The 26,254-nt window shown below is 44.2% G+C and overlaps 1 protein-coding gene across 19 annotated transcripts in view; it reads right to left on the bottom strand.

Annotated features, from left to right (window-relative positions):
• Positions 1-1,605: 1,605 nt before the first annotated feature.
• Positions 1,606-26,254, bottom strand: part of grin2ab (glutamate receptor, ionotropic, N-methyl D-aspartate 2A, b) — a 128,383-nt gene continuing 103,734 nt past the window's right edge. For 18 of the 19 annotated variants that reach the window (XM_037115210.1, XM_037115154.1, XM_037115218.1 and 15 more), the window contains 10 exons: positions 21,187-21,355; positions 18,217-18,370; positions 16,615-16,740; positions 14,548-14,777; positions 13,687-13,847; positions 11,265-11,452; positions 10,261-10,499; positions 7,403-7,586; positions 6,311-7,106; positions 1,606-6,223 (listed from right to left, as the gene is read on the bottom strand). In XM_037115210.1, the coding sequence (XP_036971105.1) occupies positions 5,227-6,223; positions 6,311-7,106; positions 7,403-7,586; positions 10,261-10,499; positions 11,265-11,452; positions 13,687-13,847; positions 14,548-14,777; positions 16,615-16,740; positions 18,217-18,370; positions 21,187-21,355 (3,244 nt within the window). In that variant the 3' untranslated portion in view covers positions 1,606-5,226. The remainder of the gene's footprint in view (positions 6,224-6,310; positions 7,107-7,402; positions 7,587-10,260; positions 10,500-11,264; positions 11,453-13,686; positions 13,848-14,547; positions 14,778-16,614; positions 16,741-18,216; positions 18,371-21,186; positions 21,356-26,254) is intronic. The other variant, XM_037115224.1, reaches the window with a different exon arrangement.

The following is a 26,254-nucleotide window of genomic DNA, read 5'->3' as shown; positions in this document are numbered from 1 at the left end:
AAGCTACAGAGCATCCGGACTCAAACCTCATTCATTAACAGCTTATTAACTCACGGGACTGCAGCCGCGGCGCCTTACCAGAGTGAGAAACACAGTTAGAGACTTTCTAATGAGCCATTAAGTTTGCAGTTATGTAACTGTGGTGATTAATTAAGGCAACCCCAAAACGTACAAATGAAATTTCTTTCTTGACCTTGGAAACAGTCGTCTGAACAAATAACCTGGAGTCAGCATCTTCAGACGCGCTGTCATGGACGGACTGTGAGATGAGGTGAGCGCACTTTGAGTCAAGACGACTTTGTTGTGGTCCTGAAAAACATTCTTATTATTGGCTGACAGATCTGGTTAGTGATCTTTTCTCTACTGCAGCACACGTTTAAAGGTGTTCATAAACTTTGATTAATGGCTGCATTACGGGTTTATAAAGAATTTATATGTTAATAATGAACGGTTTAATGGAAACTTTGGTTTGCCAGATTGTGAGTTTCACTTCAGTTCATTTAAACAAATGAATCACTTTTAATTAATCAGTGAGAGTCTCTAGAGACTTAAAAGGTTAAAGGATGAGTTCACCCAAAGAAATCAAAATTCAGTCAGGATGTACTCACCCTCATGCCGATGGGAAGTTGGGTGACGTTTTTGTAGTCCACAAAGCATTTTCTGGAGCTTCACAGCAAAACAGAGCTGCAACGGTCTCATAAACAGCTGAGGAATCATTTCAAAATGATTTCTTCCTTTTACTGAAAAGTTTGAACTGGTTTTCATTGAGTCTTTCCTCATTTTCATCATTTTCAACGTACTCCAGACTAGAACAAGTATAAACTATTCTGTAACTGTACCAAATTTGATTTGAAATAGACAATATTTACAACTTCAATGTACAGCTGAGCTTGTAAACCCATCTCAAACCGGGTGTGAGCTAACGGTTTTAGCTCAGTAGATACACTGAATATTTTGACTTTAAAGAGGGTCGTTAGCTCGTTATCTCAGGCCTTCCAGAGACCTGAAATATGTTCGTTTGTCCACATGTACTTCAAGTGTTTGGGAGAATGATGCAGTGCTGTTTTGCTGTGAAGCTCCAGAATCGTATTGTGGACGACAAAACTTCACCTGACTGCAGCGGCACGTGGGTGAGAGGATAATGACGGAATGAAAAATTTGGGGTGGACCTTCATCCACTTTTTAACTTTTTTTGTAAATGTGTTGAGAGCTTTAATAGAAAATTGATACTCCGCTTATGTCTGTACAGTAATATGAAGCTAGCAGCTTGTTGACTTAGCCTAGCATAAACAAGTTGTAGCAGCTAGCCTGGCTGTGTCTGAAGATGTCAAAATCAGCCCACCAGCACCTTTAAAGGTCACAAATGACCAAGTTGTACCTCGTTTGTTTCATCAGCTAAGTGTGAAAACTACAATGTGTGGTTTGTAAGCCAAGCTAAATAAAGCTACCTGGCAGACAGGAGGAGTATGCTATCGGCCTTCTTATGTAAAAATGAACACTCTTCAAACAAGGCAGCCTCAAAGCTTTCATTGTAAGTTATTAAGTACTGATCTATAAAGCATTAGCAATCATTTTATAGATAGATATTAATGAACAATACGCAGACAAGTAGAAAAATGTAACCTTTACTTATTTACAGATTGTACAGAGGTACTGAGTGACAAGGTAGTATTTACAACACAACTAGTAGCTTAGAAACCCCTGAACTTATACACAAGTGAGATACACAGCAGGGAGACCCAGAGGACTACACACCAACGCACTCCTTCCACCCAGGACTGTATATAACAAGTGTACACCTGGGCCAAACCAAACTGTGCTGGGCCTCGGAACGTTTTTTCCGTCATGTTCCTCGATGGCGGCTGGCGTTGTGCGGGAGCCAGCCGGGCGCCATATCGGTATCCAGGGCCTCGAGTTTTCAGACGTGGCGCGCTAACTGACCGCGGCGGAGGGGAGCGTTGGTGCGCGTAGCCCAGTAGGTCTTAACTCAGGGAGAACTCAGGTGTTGCTGCAGCGAAAATAGTACCACCAGAAACACAAGCACGTCATGCAAGTTAAAAAAAATCATAAAATCAAACAAAAAGGTTGGTGTAAAAATCTCTGTGATGGTCGACGTACAAAACTCATTCGCCACGCTCTCGTTACCACGACAGTACAGACGCAACGTGTGTGTGTGTGTGCGTGTGTTTGTGTGTTTGTAGCTGTATTTGTGTTATATGAGTAAGAGCCAGGTCAAATGTTATGTGTGGGACGAAGGGAAGAGAGTACAGAAAAGTATACACACACACACACACACACACACACACACACACCACAAACAACCTCTCGATACACACATATCATCCTCTGTCTTACATAAATGCCTGCACGGTGTAAAACACACACACACACTCGCTCGCTCGCTCGCTCACACTCAGAGGTGAAACAGCACAGACTCGTAGTGGAAGAGAACTATGTGGGTGGGAGGGGGTTCGTATTAACCACACAGGCTGGACTATCATTATTCATTGAGTGTGATTCAGATGAGAGACCCAGCTACGTGTTGCTAGTTAACTGGTTTATCCGACCGACTGAGGGGTGGTTAGCTGGTCTGTTGGCCCAGCAGTGAGGACTGTACAGTGAGGTCCCAACCAACAACACACCAGAGGGGGGAGAGAGAGAGAGAGGAAAAAAAGAAAAAAAAAAAAAAACTAAAAAGAAAGAAATCACACGAGAATCTAAAAACATGCCAGTCTTTTTTTTTTTCCTAAAGAAGCAGAATTAAAAAGCCACGTCGTTATTGAAATGAATTCAACACTTAATACCATTCAAATCAAACAAATGAAATCAGTTTTTCTAACATTTAAAACAAAGATTTCTCTGTACAGAAGTATAATATTGCAACCTGATATTGTGCATATAACTCACACACCAAACCAAAAGAGGGGCAGTGTTCACCGTTCAAAGGTGCGTCTTTTTTCTCTTCAAACTGTCTTGCATTCTTTGCAGCCAATATATATAGATGTGTGTGTGTGTGTGTGTGTGTGTGTGTGTGTGTTTGTGTGTGCGAGAGAGAGAGAGAATAAAGAATAGCGAGGAAGAGAATAGAGACAGACGCTCAGCTAATGGGATATCAAGTCCTTTTTCCATCAAAATCCTTGTGCTCCAAAAAATCAATGCCCTTACTCAGTAGATTATGGATCTCTAGAACACTCATACACACATTGCCAGCTTGTTGAGTGTGTGTATGTGTGTGTGTGTGTGTGTGTGTGTGTGTGTGTGTGATTGAGCGTTGCCTCTGTAACGAGTCACTTTGCAAACTCTCTGCCGCGCCACGTGACTCCGTGCTGAAAAACACAGCGCCGTGTTCTCGCCAACGAACAGAGCCACACAAGCACCAGCTCGTCCAGGAGTATTAATTTGATGAGTAAATCTGTGATGTACTCAGCCTCTAAATTCACTACGGAAACCTTGAAAAACGGGCCTCGAGTTCTTTTTAATTCAACACAAAGTTAGTAGAAAAATAACGTACTGTATCCTAAGAGAGCCGGTGTTGAATCTGATGAGCTCTTACGACTACCGATATTAAGTGATTTCCAAGAATATGTTGAGATTTAAACACCACGACTGAACTTTATTCTGCTGATACTCAATCTACTCAATAGAAGGAAGCAAGGGGAAGGAGCAAAACGACAGAAAGGATTTTTAATCAGGAGAGTAAACGGAAGCTGATGAAGAAAGAAGGAAAGGCTAGAAGGAGAGAAAGATTAAGAGCTGTTGTTTGTATACTGTATGATGCTGTACCCATTATCTAACACTGTAAAACTTCTGACCTCACAATGGAAACTAACAGAACTGTGCCCTTAACGGTGCCCTAAAACCCAATGTCAAAGAGAAATAAGAGAGAAAAGAAAACATCTATCCAGCGAATGATTCAGAATATTCATATTTTTCAGTATAAAAGTGTTTTTTGGTCAAACGTCTGTGTTGGGTGGCAGGGTATAAAATCTACAAAGTGCACAAAGAGAAGCTATCACATAGCTTCGACACACACACCCACCCTAAACTACTATCCTAGACTACTGCGTGTGTGCGTGTGTGTGTTCATATGTGCATATACGTGTGTGCGCGTGTGTGCATATATGACCCTGTATAGGAGTTAAACTGTAACACAGGGCAGTAGGAAGCATGCAGTATGACCTGAAGGCTAGCTAAGAGAGGAAGCAAGGATGTTATACTGTTATGTCTCCAGATGCAGAAACACTGGAACACACACGTTCTTCCTGATAGGCTTTGACTGGCGGCCACGTTTGGTCCACTTTTTGGAATGTTCAATTAGCTGACATCAACGATTACAAACAGTCGGTAGTTTTTACTTCCTCCTTGCAAAACAGACACAGTGTGTGTGTGTGTGTGTGTGTGCGAGTGTGTGTGTGTTCGAGTGTTTGTACATCTGCGGGCAGGCGCTGATACACTTTGTCCCGACCAGCTGCCCGCCGTCCCAGTCTAGTCTATTACAAATATAGTAATTTCCATTCAAGTCAAGGATTACTCTAGTGTAGGTTACTACTCTTTAAGCCATGCTGGCAGTGCAGTTTGGAGGCTCAGACAACATACGGGTTGACTGTAGAAATCATAGTGCAACAGGAGAGTCCTGGAGAGGGGCGGGTGTGTTTAGGTGAAATATGTATGTGTGTGTGTGTGTGTGCGCGCGCATAATCTCAGAGAGAAAGGGGGTTTTCCGCGTCCCCTTCGTCTCCAAGAGGCTGGTGAGAGGGCGGGACAAGTCGGCTCGTCTTCCAAACACACCGCTGTATCTTCCGTGCGATCCCACTGTCGGTGTCAGACTCCGTGTACAGTGTCCCTTCTGTCTCCACCAGGAATTCGATCTGTCTTGTCAGACGTATTGTCAGCTTGTGCCTCGTTGCCCACGGCTTGAGGCTAGTACACACACTGACACTCACACACACTCTTCATCTTGTATTGTGCCTCCAGGTGTCCCTGTGGCCCAAAACCCTGCCCTATAGAGGGTGTGATAAAGAAACAATGATTTATTTACTCGGCATCACCACTAACCTTTTAGTCCAGAGCAGAGCTTCCCATCGTTTGCCTGTGTGTGTGTCTGTGTGTGTGTTTCTGTGTATGTGCTTAGAATCAGAGCTGCCTGGTCCGGTCACACACACCTCTGTCTTGCATGCGTGTGTGTTAGTGTGTTTTCGGTGAGAGTAAGTGTGTCGCGCGTGACCCTCAGACGTCAGACTCGATGCTGGGCATGCGGCGGTAGAGCCGGGGCCTGTTGCCGCCGGCGCTAGAGGCTCGCGGCGCTGTCACATAGCTCATTGGCTGAGAGGCAGCAGGTGGGACCATGTAGGCCACCACAGGGGGCTCCTGCTGAGGGTAGAACACCTGTTGGTCGATATGGCCGCCATGCTGGTTGTTGTGATGGCTGCCGTGGTTACCGAGGGTAAGCGACAGCGGCATTCGCTGCTTATAGAGCTCGTGGGCGGAACTTCTCTGCGGCATGCGTGTGACAGCCTGGGGGGCGGGATCTCGTTGTGTCGTGCCAGGGGCTGACTGGAGGAAAGGGTTGTGAGAGGGCCGATCGGGAAAGAGACTCTTTGAGCGCCGGGGAAGGGGCATAGGGGCGTCCAGACTATGGTGGTGGGAGGGCGACGGAGAGGGGGGGCTGCGGCTGCTGAACGGACGATCAGAGCGCATTGTGAGGACGTTAGCATAGGCCCCCTCGTCCAGGGTCAGCTCCCTATCTCTGTCAGGCAGGCTCAGCCCCCGCAGGTGGGTGTGCTGCTGCGGCTGCCTCTCCGGAATGCCGTCCGGAAGCACGTTCTCGTAGGAGTGCTGACGACTCAGCTGAAGGTGCTGTGCCGACGAAGAGGAGGGGAGTGGAGATGGTGAGGAAGGGGAGGGCTCGAAGGGGCTGACTAGCCCATCCCCTTCGCCCACCAGGCCCAGCTCACTCTGGGGAAGGTAGTGTGTAAACATGTCCCCACTGTGTGGGTGACTGTGCGTGTGGGAGTAGTGTGAATGCAGGTGGTCCTCACTGATGTCGTACAGGTTCCCTAGGTGGGCGCAGGCATCACAGCGGGCCTGCGGCGAACGAACGGTGTAAAGGCCGGAGTAACCGGTCAGCTTGGTCAGGCAGGAGCGACAGTGGCCAGGCCTGGCCGCTTGTGTCCCCTGTCCTGCACCTGGAGCATCGAATGACCCTCCAGCTTTGTCCTTCCCACTGGAGGGAGAGAGAACAACACTGATCATACACAATAACAACTATAACAGCACTCGAAACACGGTCATTTCCTGCTGAACAAGGTACCTGCTGTGAGTGTAGGTGCTGTATTTCTTGTCCTTCAGGGAGTGCAGGTCGGCCTCGGCGCTGTGACTATGGTGCAGCAGGCTGGCACTCAGCTGCAAAATGGGTGCGTCTGCCTGGTGGGAGAGTGTGTGTGGGTATGTGCTGTCAGGTGGAAACAGGTCAGGAGGGTAACTGTGGTCATCGCTTCCCCCCTGACTGTCTCGCTGGTAGGGAGGAGCAGACTGGAGACTGGCCTGGTCAGAGTCAATTGAGTAGATCTTTGATCCTCCACCGCTGCCTCCTCCTCCTCCTCCCCCACCCCTCTTCCTCAGCTGATTGATAGGTTTGAATCCGCCCCTTGCCCCCATGGAATCCGAATCTTTGTGTGATGGCGGTCTGCTGGAGCACTCTGAGATGTCAGAGTGCGGCGGCGGCTCCTCAGGCAGGTAGCGCTGGCTCTTCATTGTTGGAGGTCCGGGTCCTGGTCCAGATGCTTGGGTGGGGCTCGCTCCAGGGCCTGGAGACACGACGGTGGGCTGGGTCTTCAGTGTCTCAACACTCTTCTTCCACAAGGCTCGAGGTTTGGATGCAGTGATTGCCGGCCCGGTGAGGCGGGCCTTGCCGTTGTCGTTGGTGATTGACAGCTGGGGCTTGTTGGGGCTTGTCTGAATGGGGGGGGCTTTCTGCTGCACGGGGAATGGCGCGGCGTTGTTGAGGAGGTTTTTGTGTCGCCCGGACAATGACAGGAAACCCTGCGGACCAGCGGCGTTGCTATAGAGACCAGGACCCTTCGGGGGCAGACTATGGAGTGAGTTACCTAGGAGACAAGGAGAGATGCACCTCAGACAGCAGATACAATAGATAGATGTTTGGATGGATGCTCAGCCAGTAAGCTGGTACATTATCTCCTGCCCCGGCACACTGTGTGTGCTATCTAATGTGTTTCTAATCACGAGGCGAGCTTATATATATATACAGTCGATTCGATTACAATCCACAACAAGGTGAAGGGAGTCACCTTTAGATCTGCGCACTGTGTAGAAAAGGCAGGGTAACCTCTGTACGTGTGCTCTGTGGGAGTTTTATAATATACACCACACAGAGTTATAGTACCTTTACCCGTCATCACGTCGAGGATGCTCGGCTGCACGAGGACAGTGTTACGTTTGGGAGAGGACAGAGCCATGGACTTGGCAGACTTGAGCAGATGCAGCATGTTTGCTTGAGGACTGAAGTCGAGCTCAGGATTCTTTTTCTTCATATCGATATGGACGCCATGGATGCAGCTCCATATTCCCTGAGAGGAGAAGAGAGAGAAAAGGGAGGAGAGAGAAAATGGAAGTTAATTCCCAACGCAGTAACTTCACAAAAAGACAGGTCAAACACTCACAACACTAATTTCCTTTTCACGGTAAATTAAGAGAGACCTCTGTGTCCTTTCCTCTGGTGCGTTTCCTGCAGACCTTAACCTCATTTTGTTTTGTAATGTGGCTAGAAGAGATAATCTCCACTTTTTTAGATGAACTGCTTGCAGAGGCGCCTGGAAATTAAATTTAGGGGATGATGTCACTGGAGGGGGGCCTCTGAGTGCAAGGAGATGTTCTTCCTGGAGCCACTTAACCTCCAGTATTGCTTCTTTAAAGACATCCACACAGAGAGACAGTGATGGAAGGACAGACACACACACACACACACACACACACACACTCTTTTTTGTAAAACACTTAATGTGTGAAATGCTGCTCGTCTGGAATAAAAGCTCTGCCTTACACAGAGACATGACATATGAATAATGAAAGAATGGTCTGTCTGGTTGTGCCCATTTCTGTTTTGTGTGAGTGTCTTTTTAGGTTTGTGTGTGTGTGTGTGTGTGTGTGTGTGTGTGTGTGTGTGCGCCTGCCTATCTCTCTTCCCCCTGTGTGTGTGCGGTCAAGTCTGTCCCTCACCTCACCGCACCTGCATATGAGTTGCCATTTTTAACTTCACCAGACCAGACTTGTGTATGTGTGTGTGTGGGTGAGAGAGAGAGATGGAGAGAGAGCCTTGTGTGAATGTAACGAGTGTGTTTCCACATCATCCTGTTAGCTGTTAGATTCCTCTATCCTGCTGTCTATATGCGCAGCGGTGAATTCATCTGTACCTCAGCTGGGCTCTGAAATCACACTATCCTCCTCTTTCCTCTCGTATCACACATACAAGCCCAGATTCTTTCTGCATTGTGACAGTAACTCTTGCTAACGGATTTATATTTTCTAATAACCTTAACAATCATCAGTGCTTCGGACACTTTTATATGACACCAGTTTTGCTGAAAGCACAACAGTTTTTGGTTTTAAATTAGTTGTTCATAGCGTTTTTAACATCATTTTGTTTGTTTATTCTTTATTTAAAATAGCAGCTACTCATTGTGGGGTCTCCATTACTTTTAATAACAGTACTTCATTGATAAAAATTACATAAATGCATTCACACTCACAGTAAGACTCAAGTCATTACACACACCAAGAAGACACACAACAACCAAAGCATACTTAAAGCCTGTCTGATACGTATGATTACGCTACATGATTATTTCATCTCCTAAATAAAAGATTTTAAAAAAGAAAGCTCTTAGAAACTTATTCACTAGATCACAATGGTGCACAACATCAATTTAATATTGTAAGGACAGAAAATAATTAAATGGGTTTTTCATACGAAAAGCATTTCCACAAAAACAATCAAAAATGCTGTAGTGTGAAAATATCCCAGGCCGGTAGGGGGACGCTGGAACTTTGCAATCAACCGGGTTTTACGGCCAACTTTCGCAGTGGCCGGTGTAATTACATCATCACATGTTGCACTGGTGCCCAGAAAGACTTCTCGGTCCGATAGTATTGAAAAAATTCTAGAAGAGCCCCCCAATTAAATCATTTTATTCCTATTCAAGTTAGCCAGGTGCTAAACAGGAAGTTAGCCAGCCCGGTTGGCAGAGGTCACCAGTGCGTACGTTCTAATTTCATTGGGACGAACGTGGCTCCGCCTCCAACTGTAGATTTTTGTTGTTAGATGATTGGTGCACAGCTATTAGGCTGAAAACGTCATACACATGTGCAAAGCAAAGCTCTGTCGCCACAGTTTTCACAGGAATTCTGTATTGCCATATTACACCAACCGTAAAGGAGGCACTTTCACTCTGGAACCCTGTTTTAAAATTTGTTTTTTTTAGGCCCCCAAAATCCCACGAGAGCGAACGGCATCCAAAGCTTACCGTATTATGCAAAAACCATTGTCGCCTTAGACACATTTCAGCCGTTCAAACAACTAAAAGTCTCTTTTTGCACATTCCTGGTTGCATTTTCTCTTCATCTGAAGAACCATGAAGATTAGGCAAATTAGACGGATAAAGAATTAAAAATTGACTCTTGTGTTTGAGATGCAGTACAAGACAGAAAGGAGTATTTGTTTTTGTAATTCACTGTGTCACGGTTGAACTGATGTTAAACACTGCAGAGGCTTGACGGCTGTCTTCAGAGTCAAAATAATGTGCAGAGTTGTTTTCTGCTTCAGTCAGTAACCCCACTGAAACAGTTTTCAAACACGGTTAAGTTTTGTTTCTCTTGCTGATTCTCTGTGTGTTTAGCCCACTCAGGCTTCATCTCCTTCAGCTTTACTGTCTAAACGTCAATAACATTACAAGAAATTCCCATCCTGGGTCCTAATATTGATATTGCAACAAACCAGTGCATCCTGCCATTCTGAATCAATGAGCACATCAGTTATGGCACTCTAGAGGATCACGTTTGATCAGTAAGAAGCGTTCAGCACTGCAGATATTAACAGCCGCAGCTGAAAGAAGCACAGAGAGCGAAAACTGCAGCCCAGGAAACCAAAACTGGACAGTGCTCCTGCTGTCAAAATGCAGGTTAAGATCGTGGGAAAAAGGTTCCTGCAGTGAGGAGGGGTTATAAAATACATTTTGTTTTCCTCACCCTGCTGATAGTGAAGAGCAGACCCGGCCTCCCGGAGCAGACACCTGTGAAGCAGTATCTCAGCCTCCAGTAGAAAAGGTGCTCAGAGATGAAGGTGAGGATGGAGAGGCCCATGGCCGTGGCCAGCATGTAGAAGACACCGGCCATGTTGTCCACGTCCAGCTGGCTGGACATCACCTCATTCTTCTCATTGTGGCAGATCCCAGTCAGCCACTGAGCCTCCAGCTCCTCCATCTCACCTGTCGGAAAGGTGGAGGATAAGGTTTAAGATGGCAGCACGAAGGTGTGCACAACGAAGGAAAAGAAATAGAGGGAGGGGAGGGGATAAGCGGCGGGGGGAGTAAGAGATGTGTGTGGCGAAAAAGGGTGTATCATTACGAGGGAAGATGGAGGGGAAAGAGGAGGAGGGGAGAGAGGTGAAGTGGTAAATAGATCGTAATGGAAAGGAGACAGGAGGTGGAGTGAAAAAGGGGTTGTAGGAGGAGGGAGGAGAATTGATAGTGATGGAGTGATAAGGAAAGATGGGAGGAATTATTTTCGGAGTGAGTGTGCTGGTGTGTCACATGGGCATGCGGGTGTTTGCCCTGAATAAAAAGGCCGGGTGTGAAGCGAAGCGCTTTAGTGGTTTCAGCAGTCTGATTTCTGTCTGGCTCGTTCTTTTCCTTCCACTTGCAACATCTCACAGCTTATTATACAGAACAATCTGGAGGAGTAAACATACCAGGACATGGTGGACAGGCACGCACGCACACACACACACACACACACACACACACACACACACACACACACACACACAGAGTAATGATGATGAAATGGTGTGTTAAGACTAGCCCCTGATAGCTTTCTGACAGAGGGAGGGAGGAGAGAGGGAGAATATTGGGGGAGGGGAAGCTGAGCAATAGCACAAGTGCAATAACACCAAAGGCCTGGAACAAGTTTCAACTTCAAGGCAGTGGTGTGACAGAGATGCTGCAGAGCGTGGATGCCTGCTAGCCGCTCACCGTCTCCTATGATGCCCAGTATGGCCAGATCGACGAGACGTTTCCAGTAGGATCCTTTCTGCAGGGCGATGCCGTAACCTGTTGTGGCGAAGATGTAACCGCTGCCGATGGTTACCAGCTTACAGCCATCGTCTCTGCCTGCCATGTAGTTCAGCACCGCAGCGTCGTAAATGAATGCATCCAGCTTCCTGTAAGAGAGCCACAAGTCCTGGATTTATTACCTCGACCTTGAGTCACTTGCCTTTCCAACCTGTGGGGTGGGACGACTCCAGAGGGTTACATGATAAATCTGGGTATATCTGATATCGGCATGTTGTTGTTGTTCCTAGAACATCGTAATTAATGTTGCTGCAGGAACTGAATCTTTCTCATTACGATAAAACAACCAAAACACAAGCAAGAAGTTGTGGCATCATGGAGTGAGTGCAGGGGTCATACCCAGGAGACCAGCGTTCAAATGTGAATTATCACTGTAAAACATCATGATATCATCTGCTCTTTAATTACATGAGATTAAATGATAAGCTAAATAGGGCTAAAGCCAGCAGAGAGCTTAGTATGCAAACCACAATGTGTCTGTTTTACACTTTGGTTTTCAATAAAATAAAACAAATTAAACATAACGGCTGGTTGAAGATTTAAGTGAAGTTGCTGCCGGCAGTAGCTTCTTATTTAGCACACAGAAATGAAAGTGGTATTAATCTTGTCATCTAGACAAGATAACGTTCTGCAAGAAAGTGAATAAGTAAATTTCTCAAACGTCAAACTATTCCTTTGAAGCAGTAGTTCCCAACCTGCCGGTCTCAACACCCTACGATAAATCCAAGGGGTCGTAAGAGGAAACGAAAAATAAGTATTCTGTTCAACACAATATAATTCTTTATATTATTGTTATATATGTTGCTTTTCAGTTTGTTAAATATATTATACTTTTGTTTCTATGTTAAATAATCTGAGGGGAAAGACATTTTTTTCCGTCTTGCCTCTCTTTATGTCCTTTCTAAATGTAAATGTATTACAATTGAAAAAGCTGAACAAATCCAACAGTTGTAGTGTATGTATTTGGGGTTTGTCTTGATTTCGTGGTTAAAATGTGATGCTACAGTATTTAAGTCTTGTTACTGAGCGCACATTCAGTGTTGTGACAGTAACACTGTTTCCTCAGACCCATGAACAAACCAGTTGGTTTGCTCCAGACGCTCTGATTTCTCGGAGCTGTAACTCTCAGCTTGGACTCGGGCTGTGACTGCGAGTACTCTCTTGTGTCCCTGCTAGTACAGTAAATATTCACGCATGCGAGGATGTCTTTGTTTCGCACTGAGCTATAATCTTTTACTCGCAGGTTTTGTCATTATTCTGACACGACAAGCTGAATTCAACATAAGGGGCCACCATTTGTATCTGACGCGACAATCCCCTTACGTGGGCCCAATACATCTGAGCTCAGCAGAAAGAGAAGCGTGATGTATGAGTGTAAACCTGGCACAATGTAACGAGGAGCCGACATCGCCAGCACTATAGAAGCCAAACCCTGTTTTTAACTTCATCATGAGCAGAGATGGGATTTTATATAACGCATTGAAGACACCCTGGTGTTAATAAATTCCCCCTGGAGCCCCTCCATGTTAGATATGTATGCATTAATATGAAACACTTTGAATTAAACTGTTCACCGAAGGGCATATGTTAAATGCATGCATTGAGGCTCTCTGTTGTTCGGAAACCGCACAGTATTCCAGCCAATTTATTCATTTAGGTGCAATATACAGTGGATCAACTGTAGACAACTCCTATTTTATGCTGCATAAACAACCATTTTTGTTGGAGAACTGAATTAAACAGAGGATTGTGCCGACCACATTAATTATACCGTTTTGATGTTGTATAAACAATGCCAAACACACAAGATAAGGGAAACAAACCTTTTTTCTATTTCATATTCAGTATCAATGAAGTAATTGCAGAGAGGAGAAAAACAAAAAGTAAAATTAAATTTGGTGAAAATGCGCCTAAAGATCAAAGCACACAAAACTAATGAACAAATAAAAGCAGTGCAGCCGTCCCTCCATTAGTGTGTGTTTAAGAGGGGGAGAATAAAGGTAGCAAACTCCAGAACAAATTACACTCTCCATGTTTTGGCAGCTCCCTCTTTCCAGCAGCGGCAAGACTCAATAATGAGCACTTGCAGTCAGCGTCTGCATTTTACCGTCAGTGACAGAAACACTGAGCACAGTTACTGCAGCATTTTAGCAGGAGCCGGTGCTGGGCCCCATGGGGCCGATTTTCTGTGTGAAGCACTGTCTTTTTTTGTGTGTTTGTTTTCACGTGTTCTTAAGTATATGCCCTGTCTGCAAACAGAATTACCCTCTCAGGTATAATAACTCTCAAGCTGATGTGAGTTGGGTTGACAAGTTTACAGTACCCAGTCTTGAGGCTGACCAGCGCATCCACAACACCAGTCTGATGGTATTTAGTCATGTACTGATGCATATCTGGATAGTTCTTCCTGATGTTGCGCTCGGTGCTGCCGTTAGGAACCGTCCCGAAGCGAAATGGAGGCGAATAGGAGTATGGACTCTGGAACTGCAGGGGGAGAAAGAAGGAGAGCAAAACAGAGACAGACTGTTTAAAGAGGGAACTGACGGGAGGCGACAGGAGCAACCAAAAAGAAAAGAAATGAAAAAACAAAAGAGGCTAAAACACAAACGGCATGAGTGAAAGACCGCAGGAAGAGATGAGAGATAAAGGAGGGGAAGCAAAAGGGAGTCCAAGTATGAGAGGGAGCAAAAGTGTTAGAGTTAAGAAGAGACGCACACAGAGGAGGAGAGAGGCGGAAGAGTGACAAGAAGAGACAGAGGAGAGAGGAGGAGGAGGGAGAGACAGTGGAGTGGACTCATCAGTCATCATCATTGTGTGTCCAGTCTAGCGTAAGACTGGCTGGGGTTCTGCTGACACTGCCAGCCTCTGCAAACTACACACACATACACACACACACACACACACACACATACAACCAAACACAAACACACACACACGTCTTTGATCTATGCAGCCTGTGTGTGTGTGAGTCTGTGTGCGCCCCTGGGTCTGCTGTGCTGGCAGTGTTAGTGTGGTGACAGCTACGGCCAGAGGGTTTGGGCTGTTGAAGCCCAAGGGCACTCCCTGGAGAGTCCTGTCTGGCCGCAGGGCTGGCATCCATTACAAGAGTAACCCTGACTGTGAATGTGTTTAGTTTTCTTCTGTGTGTGTGTGTTTGTGTGTGTCCGTATGTGTGTAATCCCACCTTCTTGTCAGACAGTCCAGTGACTTGGTCCACAAACTCTTCCTGGATCATGAAAGCAGCCAAGTTGGCAGTGTAGGAGGCCAGGAAGATGACAGCGAAGAAGGCCCACACTGATACGATGAACTTACTGGTGGTGCCCTTTGGGTTCTGCACGGGCACAGAGTTGTTGAAGACCAGACCCCACAGCAGCCATATGGCCTTACCGATGGTGAAGGATGGACCATGTGGGTCTGAGAGAGAGAGGCAGGGGAGCAGAGGGGGGGGAGTCAAAAAGAGGAGGTGGAAATAAAAGAGAGACAGGCAAGCTGCACATTTCCAGCGGATGTTATCCGGCTGATTTTGGGGGCACAAAAACAGTCAGCCATATGATAATGTAATAATATACTTAAAGGCATAAATTATTGTTTTCTTCTTTGAAATTCTTCCCATCTAACTGTTGCTTACCAGCGGCTTAAAAAAAAGGCTGTTCAGTGCCAATGCAGATTTTCTCATTTTTTTGCTTCTTCTTCCAAAAGAAAAAGTAAAAACAAAGAATCCTTCAACCCAGATTAAGGACATCATGTTTCCCTCAGAGAGGTGACATTGTAGATATAATGTGACAGTATTAATGACCTTAATTTGTTTTTGTGCCTTCAGCTCGAGCATTTTGTCATTTGTTGTCTCAGGGGACGACCGGCATGTGCTTGGCCAAATCTTCTTTTGGCCGGCTAGATGAACTTTTACTTAACAAGTCAAAGCGTCTGACTTCTGTTGTAAATCACTAGACTGGTATCTTCTTGAAAAAAGGAACACAATTAAACTATCTGTTGAAGTGTAATTGTTTGTTGTTCAGCCAGTGTTTAAGATAAAAATGGGTTGTTTAGCTGAAAGGAAAATCAAAGAAAAATCATAAATCAGCTATGCAGCTTTTTTAATGTTAAATGAATCTAAAATGTAACTTTGTGAGCGCACAACATTAATTCACAGACTCAAAGCCGGCAGATCAGCTCCAGCTCCTGATTGTTGATGATGACACAGATTACAGCATTGGAGATTAGCCTGAGGAGAGAATCGTTAAACAGCCCAAAGGATGATTTTGAGACTTTTCTTTTCCTTTTTGTTATGTGTCTTACTGGTGTCTAAAACACAGCAACACATCTAACCAGGTCCTGCCCTCCTCGCTGTCTGCTGAGGATGTCAAAAGCCAATGGACTTATTTTATTTTTTGACGGAAATGACTGCTTTGTTAACATGGATCAATCTTAAAGAAGGACTGATACCTGCTGTCCCTGACAAGACTGACAAACTTTTCATTTTGCCTGTTCAACTGTTGAATGTGGCGACTCCCACAGTCTGATGGTGGACTAATGTAATATTGAGGGACAGTCAAGTAAAATGTGAATGTTATTAATGTTATGATCAAGTTTTTGTAATGTTGTAGCTTCACAACGACTGAAAAATGGTAAGTGGACGGCATAATAATATTATGTTCTGTGCTAATAACCTAATCCACTCAGCTACATCAGCTCGCTCCAATTAAGGTAAACGTCATTATTTCATGAGTTGAAATGATGGTCCTGCAGCCATATCAATTACGATGTTCAAGGAGCAAAACCAACACGATGCGGGAATTCATTTGAACATGACGCTGTAAAATAAGTCACCTGCTAGGCACTGACACTGCAGCAAGTATCTATCTAATTCTTGCTAAAATGTGCGGTGATTAAGTTTTGGGTTTAAATATTGTTTATTGTGGTGATTTTCACAGTTAAATTGTAGCTAGACATAGTTATAGTAAATCCCTGGCTGTAATCAAGCATGGAGCAGCTGGCAATGCCTTCTCAGGCCTGTTGGAGCTGACCAATCAGAGAAGAGGAAGGGGGACTTAGAGAGAAAGTGAGCTCAAAAGACCTGAACCTGAAGATGTGAAAAAATATGTGTCTTCAAAGCTCTGTAACATTACCTGAACAGCCTAAAGTCAAAGTGATAATAGGTCACTTCTGTTGCCGCAGGGGAAGCTTGGATTTCTGTTTCTTGCTCTGGGGCGGAAAGATTGGTGGATTTCCGATCGTGTCTGTGTAAGCCTACCTTTGCCTTGGGCCAAGTTGCGGTTGAAGCCCAGTGGACTGACAAACTCAAAGAGGAAGACAGCGATGGCTGTGACTATGAGCAGCATCACAAACATCATCACCCAAACTGATGCACTGAAGGGCTCTGAAGAGAAGGAGGGAGAGAGGGAGAGCGTTAAAGTGAAGAGAGGCAGCATGGAGGAGCACGAGGTGCATGAAGAGTGTGAGGGACGTAGAGAGAGAGAGAGAGAGAGAGAGAGAGAGAGAGAGAGAGAGAGAGGGGAGACAGACTCAATGAAAGAGAACAGGGACGAGGGGGAGATAAAGCGAGGAGACGATGACAGAGAAGACACAGAGAAGGGGAGAAAGCGAGACAGACGGCGTGAGGGAGGAGGGAGGGAGGGGAGGAGAGGGAGAGTTAGTCACAGAGAGTTTGACGGAGCACATTTCCATATTTCTCATTATTCCCTTGGATGAGAGCTGCGAGAGGGAGAGGCCCGGGGCGGGGGAGATGGTGGAGGAAGGGGGGAGAGAAAGGGAGAGAGAGAGAGAGAGAGAGAGAGAGAGAGGGAGACAGAGTGGGAGAGAGAGGAATCAAACTCCGAGTGATCTGATGTGCCCTGCTGTGGGCATGTGTGTGTGTGTGTGTGATCTACTTGTGTGTGATGTGTGTGTGAGAGAGAGTGTGAGTCTGCATGTGTTCGCTGTGTTGCAGGGCAGGAGTTCAGAGAGCGGGATGAGTGCCAGAGACGCTGAACCCAGACAAATTGTATGTACGTGTGTTTGAGTGTGTGTGTGTGCGTGTGTGTGTGTGTGTGTGTTACTATATGTGTAAGTATGTGACTGCCAGGGTTAGCCAACCCTGAGAGATTGTGCACTGAGGTGCCTCTAATATGAGTGCGAGAGATACTGAACCGTCACTGATACCCTGGCCCAGGCTCAACACACACTCTCTGACACACACACACACACATAAATACAATGCAGTTTCATACAAATACACACACACACACAAAGCATTCACCCCTTAACATACATACGGCCAAAGCGCATTCATTCTCCACACATCCTTGACTCAATACACAAACGTCCTAATATATTCCCGCTGTGTCACACACACTTTTTTTCCCCCCCTCACACACACACACACACACACACATACTGACACATGGCTTGATACACAGGGACCAACACACGCATGGTCCAATACATCCCCTCGCTCCCCGTCTCGCTCCAATGACAATACAAGACATTAGGCGAGCACGGAGGAGCGCTTCAGTTTCTAGTCATCTGAACAACTGGAGGAAGAGGAGGAGGAGGAGGAGAAGAAGAATCAAGGGTGCTTTGTCTGAGCTGACTTTTCAAAAAACAGCTGGCACACTCCGCTTCCTCCGCTCTGCTCGAAATATTAATGTGCTTAGGGTGCTGAGGCCCAGATAAAGTCAGGGTACAAGTGGAATTTGGCCAGCATATACTGTCTGAATAAAATATTCCATTTTATGTGAGGGATTTTGCCAACATGTAAGCACCTCCCTTTACTCTGCTTCCTCCATCACTTGGGGACAGACTGAGAAAAAGGGGGAAAATTTATGGCTGAGGAAGACAAAAAGAAAAGATTTACCAAGGAAGGCAGAGGGAGAGACGGTCCCATTGCTGCGAGACACCATGACGCTGATGCCCGTCTCCACGAAGGGCACGGAGAAGTCAATGACCTCTGACCTCTCCTCGTTGATGGTCAATGAACCCACTGCCATCACCGCCTTCTTATACACCACCTGGCAAACAGAGAGAACAATAGTTAGCGCTGCCGTGTGACTCACTACCTCCACAGACAGAAATGAAACTGTGAGCTTTGTAAATATTTGGACAACATCAGACAATTCCTCTTTGATATGTGCCCTCTTTTTTTATTTTGGATGTGAAATATCACTGCAGCCGAGGGTATGAGCGCAGAATGTCATCTGGAGTTGGAGGGCATTTTCAGCCATATCACATAAAAAGTAAGAATACAGCTGTCTTTTTCATTGTGCCACCACTCCTGGTGTCCGGATGTATTCTGACAGTCGGAGATTCAGCTTATACAGATGTCATTTTAAGTATGTGGTCAAATTAATGTTTGTTTTTTTTTTTGTTCAGATGTAATTGTCTAATGGCTTCTAGCGCTCTGCTCCCATAAACATTACCACCATCTATGGATCATACTGTCAGGTTCCATTATTAGACGTTTAGTGTCTCAACCTTTAAGGATTTTATAATGGCAGCTTTCATTTAATCTGGCCTAATAAATTATTTCCTGAAAAGATAAACATTAGCGATCGAGGAAGCCTCGAGGCATCCTGCTCCTGTTGAGGAGATTCATAATGTATCGTCTGAAATGGGGAATATTATTCACCATAAAAGCTTCACGTATATAATTAAAGTATGTGACTTAATGATGACAAATTGGCTCAGCACTTTGAAAAGAAAAGCCTTTGTTTTTTACCCCTGAAACAACATTAATAATGTAAACAAAGACTTTACAGCATCATGAAACATTAAATCTTGTGGTGTTGTTCTTCTAGTGTTCTCAAGTGTTGCTTGGTATTAAAAGATCTTTGAAAGTATATATATATATATATATATATATATATATATATATATATATATATATATATATATATATATATATTAAAAAATATATATACTGTATATGAAAGACAGTGATGGCAGCTTTCAGTCTTGTGTTATGAGCTTAGGCAGTGGAATGACACCTTTGTTTACAACTGGGTCACAGATTGCAGCTTTAAAGGATAAGTCTGGCCAAGGGCAGCGGTGTGGGCATGACGACTCAGATGAAAAATAAAAACAAACCATTTATTTTTTTCAACGGTCTTCAGCATTTGAGATTTGAGGCGCTGTAATGAGGGTTTCGTATGAGGTCAGTTTAGAGGATTGCAGTGTAAAAAAATTGCATAATGATGCATCAAAATTCATTTCATCTCATTATGCTTTTAAAAAAGCTCAATTATGCTTTTAAAAAGTGATGAGGACAAAACTGGTCAGTGAGGGGAGGACATGTCCTCAGCGTCCCCGGTGGAAACGACACCTGTGAGTCTGGTGATTTTTAGAAAACAAATCAAATCCCCTGAAAAGACCGAAGCCAAAAAGGAATTTCTCCTTTTTCTCCTATTAAAAAATCATCAGTGAGACAAAAAAGGCAGTGCCAAAGACAGGATTGGGGATTTTTTTATGGTCTCTGTGGACAATAAAAAATATAAAATGATAAAAGCCATTAATCACTGCATTTAATAATAACTGAAGGGTGCAGCTGTAGGAAGAAACAGGCAAAATAAAAACAGGTGGCATTATGCAAAAGGAGGATTTATCTAATGTGCCTTTTTGAATTACTAATAATGTAAAGTAATAGTTCGACATTTTGACAGGTATTGTATGTCTTAGGTTTATTACGATTTGATGCATTCAGGTGCAAACTCCGAAACCTACATCGGCTCATATGTAGAAGGATATGTCTGTAACTCAGAATTGAATCGAAACGTGACCTTGAAATCAAAAGTCAAATTGAATCCTGGATTTGAAGAATCGTGACACCCCTAATCTTCTTATTGTCTTCCTAAACCCTATTCGCATGGGACTGCTATTACTTAAAGACTTTCAGTAATTTGTAATAATTGCAAAGGTCATCTGTGATCTTAATCCCGTGCCAATCTGCCATGTCTGTAATTCCTCACATTACCATATTTTGTTAATTGAATCGGCATGAAGGTGATTTGGAGTTGCATTTCCGTTTAAAATGTCTGTTTTCTGTTGTCAGACAACTGAACAAGTAAGAAATATGATTGCAGCTCATTATATGTGTAACAGCAGTCAACAGCTGCGCAGGGAGATCGGATACACTGACGTTTAAAGTGATGACAGAGATGGTTAGGAGCAACTAACAGTGTCATGTTCCAGTAAGGCCACAGAGCCGTCACTTGATCTAAATGAGCTACAAATGTGTTTTTACGCTGCTGAAGAACAAACGCTTTGCTTCAGAAAGTTGATGTTACATGGAGTCTTGACATCACAAGAGGAGATAATGTCAGTGAGTACTAGTAAAATACAGACTTCGCTTTCCCGTGCAAATGTGCTGGAGGGGAAGGGATGATTTCTAAATCACATGAGGTCTCCTGGTGATACAAGTCCTGTGTGAATAGGGCTTTAGACTTAGAGGTTAAGTGGCTTTAGATATGAGCATCAATACCACTCTCGCCCATGTGTCCCTTAAATATAAAACTATAGCAGGCGCCTGGTTAACTTAGCTTAGCATAAACACAGGACGCTATAGCTGGAAGACTTCATATATTATTCCTAAACTCAAGAGATGCTGGTGGTTGGATTTTTGTAAAGCTGGACAGAATCGGGCAAGCTGCTGCCCCCAGTCTCCCGTCTTTATACTAAACTCAGCTAATTGGCTGCTGGCGGCAGCTTCACATTCATCCAAAACATGAGAGTGGTATATATCTTTTCATCTAACTTGGCGGGTAAGCAAATAAGTATATTTCCCAATAATTACAATAATTACATTACTCGTATGGTTTTTGTAGGAAAGTACCTCTCCGACCATGCCATTCCACACATTGTTGATCTTCTTCCCGTGTTTGCCGTTTGTGACCAGGTACAGGTCGTAAGTGAACTTGACGTTCCTCGCTATCTTCTTCAGAATGTCGATGCAGAAACCCTTGCAGCACTGCTTAATGTAGGCACCTCCTGATGTACTATTACTGCAACATACAGATGCACACACACGAGAGCAGAAATCACAATTAGGTCATATATTTTATGTTAGAGGACATTTGTTCAGTGATAAACAGGCGAGTGTGTGAAGTGTGAGCATCACTGTGTTCTTGCAGCCTGCTCGCTCCACATCTGGTGGTTCCATCAAACTGTAAAACTAGAATTATGACAGTGCAGAGTAACCATAAATACAGCTGAAGGGCAGAGGGAGCCTGTACGGTGCTGTACGGTGTGTGAGTGCATGTGTGTGTGTGCGTTTCCCTCAGTGCCTGAAAACACAGGGGTACTGAGCAGATGCTGCCGGGCTTTAAATAGAGCTGGGCTGTGCAGAACAACCAACCCACATGATTAAAATATCAGCTGTCCTTCCCCTCGTCTCTCTCCTCACCCCTTTACGCTGAACCCCCGCCCCCCTCCCCTCTTTGTTTCTCTGACTCTGCCTGTGAGGAGATATCTCTCCAAAACTCGCAGCGAACCTGCACACATACAGTACTGCGGGCGCACGAGCGGCGGCGGGATGCACAGAATGGAAAATGTTGTTTAAGTAAACTTTTCTGACAGCCCTCCCCGAAGACCCCGGAGCAGAGAGCTAAACTGAATTGTCGGATCAAATGATTCTCATAATCTATTAAAACCCTACAAGCATTCTCAAAAGTATTTCCATGAAAACTTTATTCCGTTCTCATGTCAGCCATCTCCGACATAGCACGTATGGATCGGAACAGTTACTCTGTGACCTTTTTCCGCTTAGCATTTCAGCAATACTTACTCCACCACCAGGGAAAGTTCATAAAGAACTGAGGGATTCATACACTGAGAACAAACCGTCAAAGAACTGAACCATCAAAGGATTAAAAGATCTTTCAGCGGCGTTCAGCTGTATCTGCCGCACAGCATAATGTGTGTGTGTGTGAGAGAGAGAGAGAGAGAGGGAGAGAGAGAGCATGGCATGCATACGTACGTATGTGTGAGTCTATGTATGTACAGTATGTGCCCCAGGTGTTCTAATGCACACATCCTCTATACATTAGCTTTTCCCAGCTGAGCCCTCTCTGTGTCCTTGTGTCACTATGTAAACAGTAATACACACACACACACACACACACACACACACACACACACACACACACACAGAGCGACAACGACAGACTCCCAGAGACACACACGCACACACACGCACACACACGCACACACACGCACACACACAGTACATCTGTTTGATTCATGTCATACTTTTATTACAACAAACACACACAGATAGAATAGGAGTGACTGAGTAAATGTAGCTCTCATGGTTGGCTGGACGTATGTGCGCATGTATGTACACACGCTCGGGTGGCTGGACACAGAGGCGGCAAATGTAACGTGAGCGAAAAAGGTTGAGAAGCGGCACGTCATCGCGGCCTGTGAGCGCTCAGACGTCCTCGGTGATCGCTTTGGACAAAGGTCGAGAAAACCAGGTCACGAGTTAAACTTTCCACGCGCTGCGATTCAGTCGTCTAATTGTCCGTGCCCGCAGTGCTGCGTTGTCATGACAACGTGGATCAGAAACTCGACAGTTGTTGCGTTGCATCTTCTGTCTGTCTCCTCGAGTCCATCTGACACAAAAGCTTCTATTACAGTGGATTTGTTAAAGCAAGTTAATAAATCATCACAGAGTAATTACAGTTGAATTTTCCTGTTCTACCCTATTTTCTACTGTCTGACTGAATTCTGACATTCATTGAAATCAGTACAATGATGCTGTCAGTCATGAGCAGAATATAATGAATAAAGATAGATTTTAGCTGCGCATTTTGACTGCGATGTGTCCAAGTGATCAACCAGAAGCACAATACAGTCAGCGTCCTGAGTCAGGGACAAATAAACCTGCAGCGATTGTGATTAATGTTTATGTACTGTGAAGTGGCTATAAACAGATGAGCTCAGACATGAGCTAAACCGCAGACATTAGCAGAGAAGAACAAAGCTGAGTTGTCTTGTCACAGTGCGGCTCTTATTGAGGCGTCCTTATACAGCAGTTAATTGGTGCAAAATCCAAGATGTCCAAGACTCAGAGGGACGTTTCTTTTAGGAAAGTTTTACTTTTACTGGCTATTGGAGAAAATTCTCTGCATTGTTTACACACTCGAGGAGGCCTGCAACATATTTCAGCCACTATAACAAATGCCTTTTAAGTTTTTTCAAACGGAAAAGTCCATTGTACTGTCTGACGTGTTGCTGTCGAGAGAAGGCTCTAGAAAGCCACTGCAGGGCTGGTTTAAAAAGCGTTCATCACATGTGTAGAAACACGCCCGACTGGTCTGAAATCTTAAAGTGAATACGATGTGACAGACAGTGAAATTATAAATTAAATGCCTAAATTATTTATAAACGTTTAATTTGTGGGGAAGAAATAAGGTTTTATAGATATGATATGAATTTAAAGCAGTTTGAACCCATATGCTCATTTTAAAAAAGGCGGATTTAAGTCATTCAGCCCACTGCTATTGCTTCAGTGGAGAAAGTGAAAGATGCAGTGAGGTGGTGAGTGGGGAGGTGAAAAGAGAGTTTATATATACATGAGAATTAATCACATTTGAAGAAGTAGCACAACAAAGTCAGTTTGTGAAATATTATCATTACATTCGCTGATACGGTTATCGCAAATCAACCTGGTGCACCGATAACAGATAACAAAATACTCCTGATAACCTGAAGTGATCAAGTCAGATAAAGATGTGCTAAACATAGGAATGGGAAACTCTAAGTAAACAAATACAAGGGATGTTTTGTAAAATAAATCAATAAATAAATAAAACCGGTGCAGAGAGGGGACAAGGGAAATGGGGATATTCAGGGGAAAGAGGTATTTTTCACAGTAGAAGATATGGGCTAATTCTGCCGTCCCACCTGGAGGGGGAAGGACGGTTCACTACTGGGGAGCAGCGAGGGAAAAAAAAGAGCCAAGGCCATGTGAAGTGATTACGTAGCAGCCGGAGGGAGTGGGGAGCTAAGTGGCCGGTGGTAGCGGAGCACAGAGCACAGGCTGGTGGGCATGGATAGACCGCAGCCTGCAGATATACCTGTGCGACTCCCTGAGGAGCCTTGAATGCCAGGACCAGAATTTAGAATTTAATGTGAGCAGCCACCGGCAGTCAGTGGGGAGGGAGGGGAGGCGACAAAGGGGAACTCGGGGAGGTTGAAGACAGGGCAGACTGCAGCGTTCTGGATGGTTTGTAGCTGCTGAGCGTAATACTTTACGAGCCTGGCTTGGTGGGAGTTGCAGTCGTCCAGATGGGAGATGACAAACGGTTGGGCAGATGAAACATCTTTTCATTTTCTGTCTCCAGGTACAGCTGAGACCGGGATTTACATATTTGTTCATGGTTTTGTTTGAATGTTTTACAAGGACACCCTTTACCATAGTTAACCAAAAGTCTGTTCATTATGCCTTGTGTGGAAGCCAAAAATAAATATTTGAATCTTATGAGCAACTAGACACCCAACTGTAAACTCTGATGACTACTGAATATTAAAAAAATAACGTTATGGCACTGAAATATTCAGCTTTCAGAAATATCTGTCTAAATATATGTGGTTTCAATCCCTCTCTTTTAAGTCATTTGGAGTTGTGCAATTTGCAGCTGGAGCAAAAATATTTTGATTATTAATTAATCTGCTCATTATTTTCTCAATTAAACAATCCATTATTTGATCCACTGTATGAAATAGAGCTCAGCTAGTATTAGTCACAAGGATGCGTGAAGGAGATATCAGTGCACTGAAAAATCTAACTACAATGGGAACGTAATAATTATTGATGATCCCGAGCATCTTTTTCTGCATTATGAGCTTTAAAAACAAAATCTGGTTTTCATGTCAGCACATATTGGACACATACGTATACACAGTTACTGACAGATTTGTGAGGCCAATACCTGCTAATAATATAATAATAATAAAAGTACCCACTTCGTCTGCATCTTTTTGTTCTATAGATGTTCTGCTTTTACTCACAACTGACAAGCTGAAACGAGGGACTGTCTAGACTTTGACCTTAACGATTAAACCCTAAATGTAAATTTCAGTGGCATTTAAATTGTTCGTTTTCACACTTTAGTCTTCAGCCGTTTCTAAACATTAAGGACACGGTTATGCATCAGCATAATTAACAATGGCAAATATTCGCTTCCATTCTATACGAGCAAAGGAGCTAAACATTTACATTGTGGCATTCAATGTTGGTGAACTTCGACCAGCAACATTGCAGCCACAACAAAAGAGACGTGTGTGTGGTTGGTGATGGCCATACGCATTACTAATAAGTAACTGTAATGTTTAAAACACTCAACATGATCTGTATGTCTAAAACAACACATGAATAACACTGAATAAACAGAACAACGAAACAAGGACCACAAAGGAGAAACAGAAGCAATTACAGTGGTAGCAGAAACAAAAATCAAGTACTCGGACAGATTGGCATTAGCACGCTGACAGCAAGAGAGAGCAATTAATTATTAATGCTGACAGAACTGATTACCCATGAACCAGATGAGAAGTGCTTTGCGGTGTGTTAAACTCTCTGACAGAAGTTGGGTTAGAGTTTTACTTCTGTCAAACCCTGACAAAGAAGAGAAACTAGCAAGTAATGTGTGGGAAAACCACCGATGCACATCTCGGCTGTCTCAGCTGACAGCTATATCTGAACCTGAAATTAACTTGGTTCAGTTTGGTTTTAATATAAACCTGTACAATAAAAGAGAAAACAACTGACAAACTCATTGGTCCATTTTAAAGACAAACAGCTCATTTAAGTGCTGACTTGTGTTTTAGTTCTGTTCTCTGTGTGCACAGTGTATATCACATTGTCAGCTACATACATTTGGATTTCAGTCCGGAAG

This window comes from Acanthopagrus latus, chromosome 1, assembly GCF_904848185.1.
Source record: "Acanthopagrus latus isolate v.2019 chromosome 1, fAcaLat1.1, whole genome shotgun sequence".
Lineage (NCBI taxonomy): Eukaryota > Metazoa > Chordata > Actinopteri > Spariformes > Sparidae > Acanthopagrus > Acanthopagrus latus.
Note: the sequence above shows the minus strand (reverse complement) of the source record. Positions and strands in the feature narration are given on the sequence as shown.